Source organism: Pseudorasbora parva, chromosome 13 (assembly GCF_024679245.1).
Source record: "Pseudorasbora parva isolate DD20220531a chromosome 13, ASM2467924v1, whole genome shotgun sequence".
NCBI lineage: Eukaryota > Metazoa > Chordata > Actinopteri > Cypriniformes > Gobionidae > Pseudorasbora > Pseudorasbora parva.
In genome coordinates, this window is record NC_090184.1 from 40,128,050 (window position 1) to 40,143,399 (window position 15,350).

The 15,350-nt window shown below is 36.0% G+C and overlaps 1 protein-coding gene across 2 annotated transcripts; it reads left to right on the forward strand.

Annotated features, from left to right (window-relative positions):
- The first annotated feature begins 1,414 nt into the window (after window positions 1-1,414).
- irak1 (interleukin-1 receptor-associated kinase 1) lies at window positions 1,415-14,287 on the forward strand. Of its 2 annotated transcripts, none has more exons than XM_067414380.1 (14): window positions 1,415-2,187; window positions 2,835-3,002; window positions 4,143-4,256; window positions 4,345-4,427; window positions 4,621-4,806; window positions 4,918-4,982; window positions 6,363-6,477; window positions 8,147-8,259; window positions 9,188-9,395; window positions 10,411-10,479; window positions 10,559-10,783; window positions 10,966-11,410; window positions 11,526-11,645; window positions 13,273-14,287. In XM_067414380.1, exons 1-14 carry the CDS (start codon window positions 2,076-2,078, stop codon window positions 13,368-13,370), a joined length of 2,121 nt encoding a protein of 706 aa, XP_067270481.1. In that variant the 5' UTR covers window positions 1,415-2,075; the 3' UTR covers window positions 13,371-14,287. The 2 variants fall into 2 exon arrangements, with proteins under 2 accessions (XP_067270481.1, XP_067270482.1); XM_067414381.1 differs by having other exon boundaries at window positions 4,143-4,217.
- The last annotated feature ends 1,063 nt before the right edge of the window (window positions 14,288-15,350 follow it).

Consider the following 15,350-nt stretch of genomic DNA (forward strand, 5'->3'; position numbering starts at 1 on the left):
TCATGAGGTATAAAATATTGAATGTGTTTGTTCAATGAAGGCTAGCTGTGCACTTCGGTCATTGAAGGAGTTGTTTTTTTGTTTTAATGATTTAACTGGTAGCTGCATTTGCCGCTGAATCAACAGTTGTAGTGGCTAGTAATTTGTTGATTTCCGTGTTAGATTTATTTTTATTATTAGCATTTTTAAAAACAAAACATTATAAATCCAACATTGGAAATAGACCTTGATTTTATCTTGATAGCAATAGTATGATAGTATACCCAGCAGATCCAATATGAGTTTTCTCCTTTATGTCTCTAATTTGTGTATTCTGTTAAACAGTAGAACTGAAGTCAAAGAAAATTACCCTTATAACTCAAATGCAGCACTTTGAATCGTGCAAGGAGGACAATTTAAAGGCAACTGAAACAGAAGTTAAACTATAAGAAATAGAATCCAGTTCCACCGTGGTAGAAAGTTCATGGTCTATTTAACATAGTCTTGTGCCTTGAAGTTTCAGTAATAGAATTTATCTTTATACTGTAGTTGTATTTTTATTCCGAGTCCTGTGTTTGCCTCTTGTTGGTATTCAGTGCTTTGGATGTATTAAGGATTTATAGAAATCAAGAACATGTTTGCCTTGCTTTATTTTCTTAATTGAGGGGGGAAAAAAGGATAACATTATAGGAAGATGTATTTGGGCAATATCGATGATGTAAAAAGCTATAGGATTTTGATGTTTTTCATCCCTGATATGTTGAATGTTTCACAGATTAATGAGTGACCTGTGTTTGTTGGGAAATATTCTCCATTTTAACACGACCGTAAAAAAAAAAAAAAACTTGGCCTCAAACATAATCTTCCAATCACAACATGACATTTTATGACAAGAAATACTTCAACCTTGACCGGAACGGAAGGACAACAAGTCTAAGATCTGCACTTTATAAAGTATGTTTCCCGGCAGGACACCCATTAACTTTTTGTATGTATTTTTTACCTTTGTCCAAAGCTGTTTTGTTTTCATATTATTTTTAATTTAGTTTTAAATAAAAGGGATGGGTAGTATGTATCTAAAAAAAGAAAAGAAAAAAAAAGTTATTTTAACCAAACAATCCTACAGACTAGGTGTAAGTGGTTATTCGCCATCTGCCAAGCTAAGTCCTTGCCTTCCTGAAAGTGAAAAGTATAGTTTGTGTCTACTTTTATAGTACTGTGTTACTGTATCATTTGTTTGCCGTATGTAACAGATACACAATAGTAAACAACATTTACCTGCTGTCTGTCTATAACATTTATTTCACTCACATCGCAAACAAAACACCATGTGTTTCATCATTATGGTTTTGTTGTCTATAATTTAATAATGTGAGGGGAAAAACATGACTGAAATAAGGAAAAGTACTCCTTATGTAATCTGAAAAACTAAATGTTTCACTCAGATTTTCTCTGAAGTTTTGCCCTTTAACTTCAAACTATTTTTTTTGTTTTAATAACTAATAAATGCAACTTAAACATTTTCTAAGAGAAGAAAAAATAATGTATGAACGGATACACGGACACATTTGTCTTGCATTGCAAAAACAGCAAATCAGAGCACATTGAAATTTACCCTATTACTAAATGTGGAAAAAGGAAATGGAAGATGTGAGTAGGTTTTACGTGATGGCGAAGGAGTACGACCTTTACTACTACGGTGAAGGGGGTGACTATGAATATTAATAAATGTAATGTGACGTGACGTAAGCCTCTGGAATTAGATATAAACTGCTGACGTGACGTTAGGAAGTTGGGCTGGAGTCCAAGCGTTGGGGTGCAGCGGCGGCTCATGAATATTAAGCAGATGACCCGCATCCTTAAAAGTGACGCAATAAATATTCATGAGCTAGGTTTCGCCATTAGTACGATTCGTGATGATGGTGTTGTGGTAACTGAAAGTATCAAAAAACAAGACCACCAACACAAGTGACAGCCGCAAGCAGGAAACTACCGCGATCAAGAACCACGTAAAGCGTTATCAGAGCTGATTAAAAAAAAGGAGAGATAAAAAAGACACTTCTAATATTCTCAAGCCAAACGGAGGGTTTGTGAAAATGTCTGGAGCGGAGTTTGACAAGGAGTTTCTGTACAACTTACCCGCATGTGTTATGAGTCAATTTACACGGCTTATGGACTCACTTTCACACTCAGACTGGATATTATTCGGTAAGGGTAATGTATTTATCATTAGGTTTTTATTATGATTATGATGTATTTATTTATTTAACTCGAACCCTAGAGGATTAGCACACTCGCTAAAACACTTAGCCATCTGAGTGGTGACGTCAAAAGTTCAGTTTGTGTAATGTTTATTTCTTTACAGCAGGGGTTTGTTTATTTCGTTTAGTTCTTTAGTTGTTTATTTCGCTTCTGAATAACTTTTGTAAATCTATGTAGGGATATTTTGTTATGAATGTATTCGAGGTAACGTTTCGCTAACGTTAACTGTCAGATTTTTAACCTGGCCTAATGATTAATGTCATCGGGGTAAATAATTAATATGATTAAAAAAGCCAAGATTTGTTCAGCAATGGACATGGTTCACTGAGGTTATGGTGTGTCCATTCATTCAGGTGTGATACTGAGGTTTGATAAATCACGTGGTTAAATCACAGCTGTATTTTATCTTTTTCTCAAATGGGGAGTTATCTCTATATAAGTTAATTTTTATGGTTATGTAGTCCATTTTCAGAATGTCAGCTTGGACTTTTTACATGATTTTGATTCTTCCAAGTTTAGCATGAATGATTCCATATTAATTATCTTTTTGCTGTAGAAACTAAACTTTAAGAGTGCTTTTATGTCCATTACAGCTTCACGTGTAATATCTGATCAGACTGAATTACGCCTTTTGGAACAAAGCCCCCGACGCACAGACATCCTCATGCACAAATGGGGCTGTCGCAATGGGACGGTTGGAGAACTGGTGCAGATTCTTGAAGGCTTGCAGTGGTTTCGGCCTCGTGATATCATCCTTGAATGTATGCATGATTTGTATTCTTCATCCTATTGTATATGTTGTCATATGTTGTCATTTCTACTGTCTATATCACGTTTTGATACATGCCATGCTATCAAGTGGGTTTTGTGGTATACGAAACTCACTTCATAATCTTTTATTCGGGCACTTTTCATTGTTTCCTATTTAAGTTGTGAAGAACAAACAAGCAGTGTTCTGCTGTGATCACACATGCTTATTTGTTTTAGTTTGTTCTCTAATATAACTAGAGAGGCTGTAGAAACTACTACTATAACAGTTACAACCACTGGCATGAGGAAAAAACTACATATTAGGTTTATTACTCAATCCTCAGCAGAGTACAAATTGACCTTATTTGCTTTAAAAGCACATTTATGTCTTATCTTGCCTGATTCATCAGTGCATGTTACTTCAAAGAAAAGAAAATTGTTCCTATAATCTTTCAGCAAAATGCAATAACTTGCTCTGCCTCTGAAACTGAACCTAACAATTATATAATATAATCATAATTAATAGTCTGCACTCTGCAGATATGGGTTTTTCAATGGTGGATACAGATGATACTAACTATACGAATACACAGACGATACAAACGCGTCTGGTTCACTATCTTTGTGGGGACTCTAAACCTACTCATCACAGAAAACATTCAGCATTTTTACTTTATCAAAAAAAACTCATCCTGTATGATTTATAAGCCTTTTAAAAAGTGGGGACCACTGGCTGGTCCCCACAATCTTGGTGATCTCAGGTTTTACTATCCTTATGGGGACATTTGGTCACCTAATATAAACAAGGACACACACACACACACACACACACACACACACACACACACACTTGTTTTTGTAAAATGTGGGGACATTCCATAGGCATAATAGTTTTCATACCATACAAACCATATTTTCTATGCCCCTACCCCTAAACCTACCCATCCCAGAAAACATCCTACATTTTTACTTTATCAAAAAAACGAATTCAAAATAAATTATTATAAACTATAATAATACTTAAATAATACTCAAATATTACTGCATTTATGGATGTGTAATTTTGGGGGGTATTATGAACTAATATATTTTGGTTTTGTATTGTATTGGATAATAAATCTATTAATGTACTTTTGTATGCATTTCCAAAGGTAGAAGTATACAGCAGTCTCGTTCGAAGCAACACTCACCTTCAACGGTGCCACCAGCATCTGCATGTCCAACCAGTACAGTCAACTTTATCAAAGAGTTTCTCCCTGTTCACAGTAACTTCTTACACTTCTACAGTGCTTGCACCTGATGATATCCGTGGTAAAAATATATTTTTAATATACGGTTGTTTTGTTTTTCTAGAAATCAGGCCTCTACCCAAGCCTAGCCCTCCACCGCCTGATCTGGACTCCACTGCTCCAAGAACCTCAAATATAGCCGGAGAGGTGCTTTATTTGATTTAAAAAATAAATTAAACTTAGCCATTAATAGTACTCATAAAGAAGACGTGATACTAGGTTTGAGCTTTCACTCAGTTTTGTGCTGGCGAGGCATTAGTCAGCATGACTCTTCCTTTAGCCCTCATGTTTTTTCCCTTCAGTTTCTTTAATCCACTGACACTTTTGTGTTTGCTCACAGTGCCCATGCAAGAACCCGGTGGATCCCCCGCCTCTTTACTCTACTGCGATGAGCTGGCCGTTCGAGGAAATACAGAGGGGCACATGCAACTTTTCCTCATGCAAGCAGATTGGAGAAGGAGGTTTCGGCCACGTGTATCAAGCTGTGATGAGAAACACTGAGTTTGCTGTGAAGAAGCTGAAAGAAGTACTAAAAGAAACATCTATGAGTTTGGTCGTTCAGTTATTGAGTCATTAAATTTGTTTCCTAAACATCCATGTTCTTTCGCTCTTTCTTTCATGTGGATGTTTGGAGCAGGACTCTCATTTGGATTGGAATGTTGTGAAGGAAAGTTTCAGGACGGAAGTGGAAAAACTCTCACAGTAAGGAACGCCGTGTCTGTCCATCCTCTGCTCCTTTGGCTTATGCTTTGTTCTCTCATGCTTTAAATCTGTCTGTCCTGATTTGTCTAAAGGCACCCACACACTACAAGATAATCGGGACGATTTTGGGCCCAACTCTCCCCTTCCAACAATCCTAGGTAAAGTCCCGATTATCTTGATGGTTCTGCAGATTACCTTATCACCTGTGGTGTGATGTGTGTTAAGAGTGATCAAATTTGCACGGTAGAGTGTCGGGCCGCACCGTTCTCTAATCATAAATATCCAACATGTTTGAATATTTGCAATCAGAAGTCCTGTTGTCAGAAATGTGCATGCACTGTAGATTGTCGCATGGAACAAAACGATGCCCAATCAGAAAGCGAGCTGACTTCATCTAATCCTTCCCCCCCCCTGCAAATTATCTGTAAAATGCAGTCCAAACACTATTATCAGCATTTCTTCTTGCCCATCGTCCGCCATGTTTGTTTACTCTAAAGGCTGCAACATACTCCCCAAGATCAGAGAAAAAAGTTCTCGCTCCCAGGGCTGCGAGAACAAAATGACGTCATTTTGTTCTCGCGCCGTGGTTTGGGAGTTCTCACAGCTTGTTCTCGACACATCGCCTGAGCAGAACTTTTTCCGTGTCCGAGAACTATTGTGGGATTGGTCATACATTTAAAGTGGGCGTGGTTAATGCGGAGAAACACAGATGATTAGCGCCTGCTTTTCTTGTGAAGTATAGAATGTACTGGCAAGAACGAACTTTGTTCTTGTTCTTGCCACCTCAAGAAAACAAACAAATGTCTTTGCTCTTGCAGAGTATGTTCCAAGCTTAAAGTCATGGTTGACCCTGTGTTCACAGTCGGTTGTTTGTGAATGGAGTCTGTGTTCTATGCTGTGTGCTTTCTTTGTCACTTCGTGGCACTCCACACACTATAAAAACAACTGTTAAATCTATGAAATTATTTTCTTTTATTGTCATGTTTGTGATTTCTCTTTGAAAAGCTGATAAGATATTAAAAATCTTTTAGTGTGGGCCAGCCTTTAATCAGCTTTTTCCAATCTGGCTGTGATTCATTTATGTTTGTTCAACAGAAGTGCTGAGCGGGACTTAACCACTTGAAATGTGATTGCTCTTTATGCACAACACCTCTTCATGAGTCAAAAATCAAAGTCTCCAGCCTACTCTTCAAATCTTTTTTTGTGTGTGGTTAGTTGTCATGCTGTTGTCTCTTAATTAGGTCTTTTTTTTTTCTGACACATTTTTCAGCCAACACTTTCAAGCCTTGCTTCCTTCAGCTACTGTAATGCTCTCATAAAATGTTATGTAATACAATTTAAAGCAACACGTTTTTTATTAGGCTCTTTCTTATTCTGCAGATATCGGCATCCCAACATAATGGACTTTGTTGGTTACAGTATAGAAGGACAGACTTACTGTCTCATATATGTTTATATGCCAAATGGCTCTTTAGATGACCGACTACGCTGTGAGGTGAGTTACCACTTTTGCTAGACAATATTGGTTCTGCTTGATGATTTAGTATGTCACTTAAAGGCCTAGTTGACTCATAATGAAAATGCCATCTATTACTAACCTTCAAAACATTTCAAACCCACATTACACACAGTGAAAGTGAATTGGGGCAAGGCTGTCAAACACAAGAAATGACAAAATAACACTACTAAAAGCAGTTTGAATGACTTTAATATTTTGATTATGATTTGACTTTTTTAAACTTTAGTTAGTGTGTAATGTTGCTGTTTGAGCATAAACAACATCTGCAAAGTTATGACGCTCAAAGTATAGCGCAAAGGGACAAGAGATATTTTCTTTAACAGAAATCACTTTTTATGGACTGCAACAAACGGCTGGTACAAGCTTCTTCCTGGGTTGGTGACATCTCAAACCCTAACATTTACATAAACCCTGCCCCTGGGATCACGCAACAAAGGCCATGTTGAGAAGAGGAAGAGTTGTTGTAGTAGAGTGTTTTTGCCATGCCATTGAAACGCTCAGACTGCTGTATTAGCATAGATAATATTTTTATATTGATATTGTATTTGGCCCCCTCCCCCGGAAAAGGCATAATGTCTGTATAAATGTGTTTACTGTTAGTTGTAACAAGTGTTTTTGTGTGTAATTTGCTGTGTATGTTGATGATACTACAAGGGGAAAAAAAGTGTGTGAGTTTATCCTGACACTGGAACATGAGCTCTTGAGGCTCCACTCTGTTCTTAAAAGGGATCTGGAAACTTCAGCTAATTTGCATTTAAAGGGACACTCACAAAAATGGCACATTTTCGCTCTCCCCCAAAAAGTGTCAATTTTAATATAGTATAAAAAATATCTGTGGGGTACTTTGAGCTAAAAGTTCTCATACACACTCTGGGGACATCAGAGGCTTTCTTTACATCTTATAAAAAGGGGCATAATAAGGTGTCACTAAGGCTGTGTTCAGACTGCAGGTAAATGTGGCCCTTATGTGACTCAGTTCTGTTTTTGTGATGGTTGTGTAAACCCCACAAACCACATGGAATTGGAATCAGATTTTTTCAGATTTTGTCACAATTCTGCGCTCATTGAAATCACTTTGGAATCGCTGGAAGTTATCAAGACCGTTACAAAAGGTATCAGTGAAGGACAGTGATGTGTCAGCTCTATATACAAACAAAAAATTAGGGGTTTGATTCAGAATGTTTAAAAACGCTGCTCTCTTTTTTCGCATCCTCGTCTTGCTGGCTTCTGCGTGTTATCAATTATTTTAATGTTCTCAGTGTTTCATTTTGTATGACAACATGGTCTTTTTTTGCACATGTAGGTCAGTTCGGGATCATGATCTATTCACACTGAAATCTGATATTGGCCACATTTAAAACAACAATGTATACAGGTGAAATCGGAATTGACCACTAAGGCTCGCAATGTTAACAGCCTAATTCTTACTAGTCAAGTTAGGGACAACTTTGGCAATATTATTTTGTTATTTCTGTATCTATCTTGTCATCATGCACTTTAATTGCATGGAACTCAGCCATAAGAACAGTCATTTGGGTTTGGAAGAACATGAAAGTAAGTAAATGATGAAAGTAGTTTCGTTTTATGTGATCTAACCCTTTCAAGGGCATGAGTTTGTGTTATTCACAATGCTTGTTTCTTTCAGGACCGCATCGCCCTCTCTTGGTCACAGCGTGTAAATGTGTTACTGGGCACTGCGAAAGCTATTCAGTACCTGCATTCTTGCGCACCTGCACTTATTCATGGAGATATCAAGAGGTGAGTGCAAGAACATGTAAACCACTTGAGCACTACCATTCAAAAGTTTGTGGTCAGTATTTTTTTGTTCTGAAAGAAATGATTTTATTCCGCAAGGATGCATTAAATTGATCAAAAAGGACAGTAAAGATATTTATAATGTTACAAAGGATTTAAGTAAAAAAAAATGCTGTCCTTTTGAAGTTTGAAAAACAACATTATACAATATGAAATGATACCAAAAAGTAATAATGTTTCTGAATATTACTGGTTTACTTATTTTTAATCGTATGCCATAAACCAATTTAAAAAAAGACATTTCCAGACGATCATTGTTTTTATGTAATAATGTAATATAATGTAATAATATTATTATAAATATAAAATGTGTTTTTTTTTTAAGCCAAAAGAGGATTTGTACTAGCGCAAGCTGTTAGTTAATCTAGCTCCAAATAGTGTTTGGAGGTTCTTTGAAGTTAAGATCTTTATACATTTTTAAATCAGCACTTTTTGACAGATATTATAATGAGTGCTTGGAATTGACAGCAGTGATTGTTCATTATAATAGTTGGGTTTTATCTCATTTAGTTTTTCTTGTACAATGGCAAAAAAGTGTCTTTGAAATCACATTACACCTTACTTTCTCTCTAAAAGGCTAGCTTGAGCTTCCGAGAATCACACTGTTGTTACATTAAATGTAGGAATCATATTGACCCGGGTGACCATCCAACTCGGGTCTTCAGATTAGTTTTTGTAGTGTGAGTGCAGCGTTTTGCAGTTACTTCTTCATGATAAAATCAACTGCAGCCCCAATTTTCTTGTTTGTTCAATATATTGTTCACATAAGTCAAATTAATAAAATACGTTTCAAATGCCATTTAATGTTGATTTCATGTTAAAAATTAGGGTGGCACCGTGCTTCTTTCTCAAACCAGTCATCTTTCCTCAGCTCCAACATCCTTTTAGGGGATCACCTGGAGCCCAAGTTGGGGGACTTTGGGTTGGCACGTTTTTGTCGGAACCCCAGCAAAACCCCAGGCAAAACGTCCACTGTGGCTCACACTGCAACGGTACGGGGAACTCTTGCATACCTCCCAGAAGAATACCTGAAGGATGGACAGCTAGGAGTGGAGATTGACGTCTACAGCTTTGGAGTGGTGAGACTTTTAAGACTCATTAAAGAGATAGTTCACTCAAAAATGACGATTCTGTCATTTTTGCCTCACCCTCATGTCATTCCAAACCCATAAGACTGTTGTTCATCTTCAGAACACAAAAGAAGATATTTTTTATGAAATATGAGAAATATGTCTCTTCATTGACAGCTACACAACTACCACTTTGACACTTCAAAAAGTTCATAAAGAGGTCATCAAACGAATCATTATGAATTGATTTCTGACGAGACAGGAGTGCTTTATATGATGAACAGATTGAATTCAGGCTTTTATTTACATAGCATTGATCAACAAACATAAACAGAAGCTTAACTGTACTTGCTTGTGAGCAAACCTCATTGGTACTAGTACGTCAAGAAAGTATGATTAAGTGTCTGTTTGTCATATCTGATGTATGCTTTGATTAATGTTTTTATGTGAATAAAAGCCTAAATGAAATCTGTTCATCATATAAAAATGTCTTTTCAGAAAATTTGGACTAAACCTCTCGACTCGTATGGATTCTTTTTTTTTGTGGAAGCGTCAAAGTAGTAGTTGCGTAGCTGTCAATGGGGGGACAAATGCAGATTTAAGTAAAAATATCCTTACTTGTGTTTAAAGGTGAACAAAAGTCTGACAGATTTGGAATTATATGAGGGTGAGTGATGACAGAATTTTCAATTTTTTGGGGAACTATCCTTTCAATGGCAATAAGTTATTATAACTTTAACAGCCCTGATTGTACTCAAATGTTCACCATCAACAATATTGTATTACAATAACATTCAAGTGGGCTGGGATCCACACAAAAAAACCATTGTGAATTGATCTCCATCACACCTATTGAAATTTCAGCTCACTTTCAAGGCCAAAGTAAAAACGACTTTTTGGTTTTAAAGCAGGACCCACCCTCAATTATCCACATTTCCATATTTTGCAATTGAACAGTTGCTGCACACATCTATAGGCTTTCCATCATTGATAAAGTAACACTCCAGTTTCTCTCGTCCCGCAGGTCATGCTAGAGGTACTTACTGGACGGCAGGCTCTTGAGGTCGATGGCCAATCCAAAAATGTTTACCTGGTGAGAAGAGCTAAAGTCACATTATAGCAAAGTAGAGTTGGTGTTAATGGCTGGTGGTTAAACCTGTTATTTCTCACAGAAAGATCTGGTTAATGATGAGGAAGATGATGGAAGAAGCTTTAGCAAAGGGAAGCACTCGCGAGAGCTGTCCTATGCTAATGCAGCAGAGAACATCTGCAGGAAACATCTGGATCCTCGATTGATGACTAAAGATACCCCTACCCCTCATGGATCAATGGAAATTTCTCAGATGGCATGTCAATGTTTAGAACGACGGAGAAAGAAGAGACCTCGCATGACGGAAGTATGAGAATCTATGCAAATGCTATTTGTTTGTAATAAGTTATCAAATATTTCACAATATTACTGTTTTTTTTACTGTATTTCTGATCAAATAAATGCAGCCTTTGTGAGGATAAGAGACTTCTTCAAAAACATTTAGTTATAATTATCAGGCTTATTCTGACTCTGTTGGTGTTTTTATAGGTGTTCAAAGCACTTCAAGATGTGCATTCAGGGTTGAAGACCTCTGGTAGATCAACCATGGTCAGAATATCTCCCGTATCATCTCCTCTATCCATCCCTGAGCCTCTGCGCTCCGACAACAGCTCCCTGGACTCTCTCGCCCATCAGTTCTCCAAACTCCACCCTCAAGAGAACACGTACCCCTGCGTTGACAAGCCTATCTTTCCCACCTTGGCCTCTGTAAAAACTCAGTCTAGCTGCTCAGAGTCAGAGTTGAATGCTGAATCTTGGGCTTCACAGTCCTCGGGCATGCCATGTGAATCAGATGAGAGCCAAGGCTTTTCTCAGTACTTGACAAATCACTGTAGCGGATCTCAGTCGATGTCATGCGGGGCCTGTGGCGTTCAGAGCACTAAAATAAGCAGTTCTTTAGAGGAAAACCCATCACAGTCCAGTCCAAATGAAGGTAATATTTGTTATTAAAAATAATAGATTTGGAACACCAAAAACATTTTTTTCTGAATGCATGTTATTATATAATTCTTCTGGTCCCGTTTCATTCTCTGTCTGAATCTTGACAGATTTTTCTGACCAGAAAGTGTTTATCAACCCTGTGAGGCAGCGACTGGTCCAGAAAATGGAGCTTTATGAAGAGGGGAGGATTTTAACTTCTGATTTGCTATCATCAGGCGACTCATTATGTAAGTGTCCAAATCAATTATACAGTAAATGGATTCCATAACTGTATACAAACACATGTTTGGTGGGGACTGTTCTAGGGTCTTCAGGCAACACAAGAAGCTTTTTTAAGACCAAATTTAATTCCAGCTGATCTGATAATGACCCATATAGTCATGGATTCTGGTTTCATATATATATATATATATATATATATATATATATATATATATATATATATATATATATATATTAGGGCCGGGACTTTAATGCGTTAATTAAGATTAATTAATTACGGGACTTTAACGTGTTAATTAATTACGAAAAAAAAAAAAGAGAAATTTTTTTTTAACCACACTTATTTTTGCACCACGGAACGTTTTTCATTGAATGAGTTTCAACGGACGGATTACACTGGAACACCAACTAGCGTTCACGAGTCAGGTCACGACAACAACAAACCATAGTGAACATGAACGATGAAGCTGATGAGACCGCTTTGCTTGGCCCCGTGGATGGGAAATTTTGTTTTAAAAAACGAAAGGATGGAAGCGTCGACAAGAGCATGGTTGTGTGCAAGGGGGTAATCTAGCGCTCGGAAAGCGTTCCACCCCTAGGGGCTGCCATTGCTAACCAAGCCATCACCTGCTGTTAGCATCCCATTGACTCCCATTCATTTTTGAGTCACTTTGACAGTGAATAACTTTACATCAGAGGCGTTTAAAGACTCCACTTGTCCATTGTTTATTTCTAAAGAAACACGACAATGCATAAAAGGCTCCGTTACCTTGTATCTTACACTATCGCCCCGCAGAAGCTGTTTTTGTAAAAATAGGCGTCATAACCAACGCGACTCTGTCACACAGCTGAGAAATTACCGTATAGACCTGAGGAGACGCTCGCAGGCAATCTTTTACTGTCTATGAGACAGTCGGGGGGACGTGGAGACATAAAGTCTGATAAAGTCAAGGGGGAAGAATGGGGAGAAGCCCATAGTGAGCCAAAAGCAACGGGAGAAAATATTTAAACAATGTGATTCAGATTTCACTTTCCACATCTACTAGAAGACTCACAGCTGTCAGACAGGAGGCTCACGTCACCTCTACGTCGTCAAGCTCAGTCTGAGCCTGCGCAGTTCGCTCAGCCATCAGGAAGTGAGTGCCCCTAGGTTGACTTCATTATTTCTCCGTTGACGTCAATGGGGTCGCTGTGTCCATTTCTTTTACTGTCTATGGTTGTGTGCAAGCTATACAACAAGGAATTTGCACATCGAGCCTCATATATCACAAATATGCTTTTGCTACACTTAATGGCAAACATTGCACTGGTCTGCTGGACTGAAATAAATAAACAATATTTTGTTGATTAAGCTTATGTATTCAGTCATTATTCAATGGTATACTAAAAATCCATGTGAAAAATTACTTCTCATTGTTCTCAGGTCAAATATTTAAATGCAATTAAAATGCGATTCATTTCGATTAATTAATTACAAAGCCTCTAATTAATTAGATTAAATTTTTTTAATTGAGTCCCAGCCTTAATATTATATATATATATGTATATGTATATGTATATGTATGTTTTTAACACAAGTTGTCTGTTAATTGAATTGAAATAATATATTGATGTATTTTTATTATTTTGTAGACCGAGGGATGAATGCTAAAACAAGGGAGCCAGAAGAAAGTGATGAATTTGCAAGTGAGACGTCTGAAATCAACATGCAGTCACCTGCTGCAATTTAACACACAACATTTATTCAGATATTATACACAATATTCATGAATCTCTTTATATTACTTATTTTATTTATTTTATTACTACGGTTATGGTAGAGAAAATACCTTGATAAATACCTCGGTCAAACCTTTTTTTTGTATGGCAATAGCAAGTGAAAAGTGGTACAGATAATGAACGCTTGAAGTTGTGAACCTGAAAATCTTGACTGACAAGTTAAAGGCAAAGATATAAAAGTGCATCATTTATTGTTATACGCCTGTTATTTTGGCGATCTAATGTCTGTTTGTTGTTTTTGGCTTAGTTCTCAGAGGCAAATTCCTTTTTTTAACATAAAATCAAGTTTATGGATTATGGCAAAAACACCTACATGTATGAGAGTAGTATTTAACATTAATGAATAATCTATTTCTGTGGTACTAACTGGTGATTGTTATACAAATTGACTTATACATTTAGCCTGTGCAGTTTTCATTATGCACATTTTATTTTTAAATATCAGCAAAACTACAGCAAGACTAAAACGCTTTATTTGAAACCAGAGGCCTATAATAGCCATTTGAAATATTTCTATATTTGTTTGGTCCATGTGTTTTTTAGAAACTGTGCCAAAACGCTGCTTTTATTTTACACTCAATTTTGTGATTGGCAGAATCAAAACTTTATAAAAAATTACTGATTTTGCCTACATTATTGTTTATTGTACATACTGACTTGTAAAATGTTTTTACTTTAATTTGTTCTCTGGTGAATCTATTTAATCTGTTCTTTTGAAAGAAAAATTGGAATTCAGCTCTTATCTGTGTTGGTAAAAGTTTTTTGTAAGCATATATGAATTATCAGCTAATTTTCTTCATGCAGAGATCATGAATTACAGTGTTTTCCATAGTTACTGTTACATAAAAATTATAATATATTTACCTTATTTCTGTATTTATTTTTACTAAAACTAACACATATCCACGTTTTTATATTTTTTTTTATATATATGAGGCTCACATCAAAGATCATAAAACGTCCTAACTTTTCCCCTAATTTATTTTTGTTCCCTTTTCCTAGACCTCAATCTGAAACTGATAATCCAATTTAAAAATATTAATTGTTACATTTAAAACAATGACAATCTAAACCATTTCAGTATGTGTGTGATTATAAATTATATATATATTTTAAAGAAAAATAAATAAAGATATTGTTTATTCTTCATATATTATATCTTCATATACATTCTATATAATTAATTAATTTTGTACATTCTAATAATGCTTTGTACTTTATCTGCTTTGACTTTGCTCAAGTAAATACAATAAATAGATGTGTGAAAAAAAAAAAGGACAATTCAAGGTAAATATCACTTGTGGTCGGAACATACACAAATCAAGCAGTGATTTTGTCAAATTGTGCATTAATACAATGGCATATCTGTGGAGGATTTTGGTGTAAACTAGTTATTTATTAGATTTCAGGGCATTGATAAGTTAATGGAATGTGATGGTAGATTATAAAAATAAAATTTTTAGTGCTGAAGAAAAAAATCACATCAAAAATAAAATGTTGTGTTTACATAATATGGGTATGTGTGTGGACTATGTATAATTATGTATTATTTAAGAAATATTTGCATGTATATATAATTTTATATATATATATGCATCATAATTATACACAGTTACACATATATTATGTAAACACAACTTTTATTTTGGATGCAATTAACCCCCCCCCCCCCCCCGCAAGTACTACAAAATATATATTCATAATGGCATTCATAGAGCACATAAATAAGAAAGACACCAATAAAAATGGGGACAACAATGTATTGTACAAATAAACAAAGAGGGATCTTTTCATTCATCTGCCAAATGATTCTCTTGACATTTCATCAAATGTGCAGGCCTGTTTACGCTTAATATATGATAGAAATGGTTACAAAGATGATTAAGTTTAAATACAGAGAAATACACTTTTTTCTTCATACACTTAGGCTA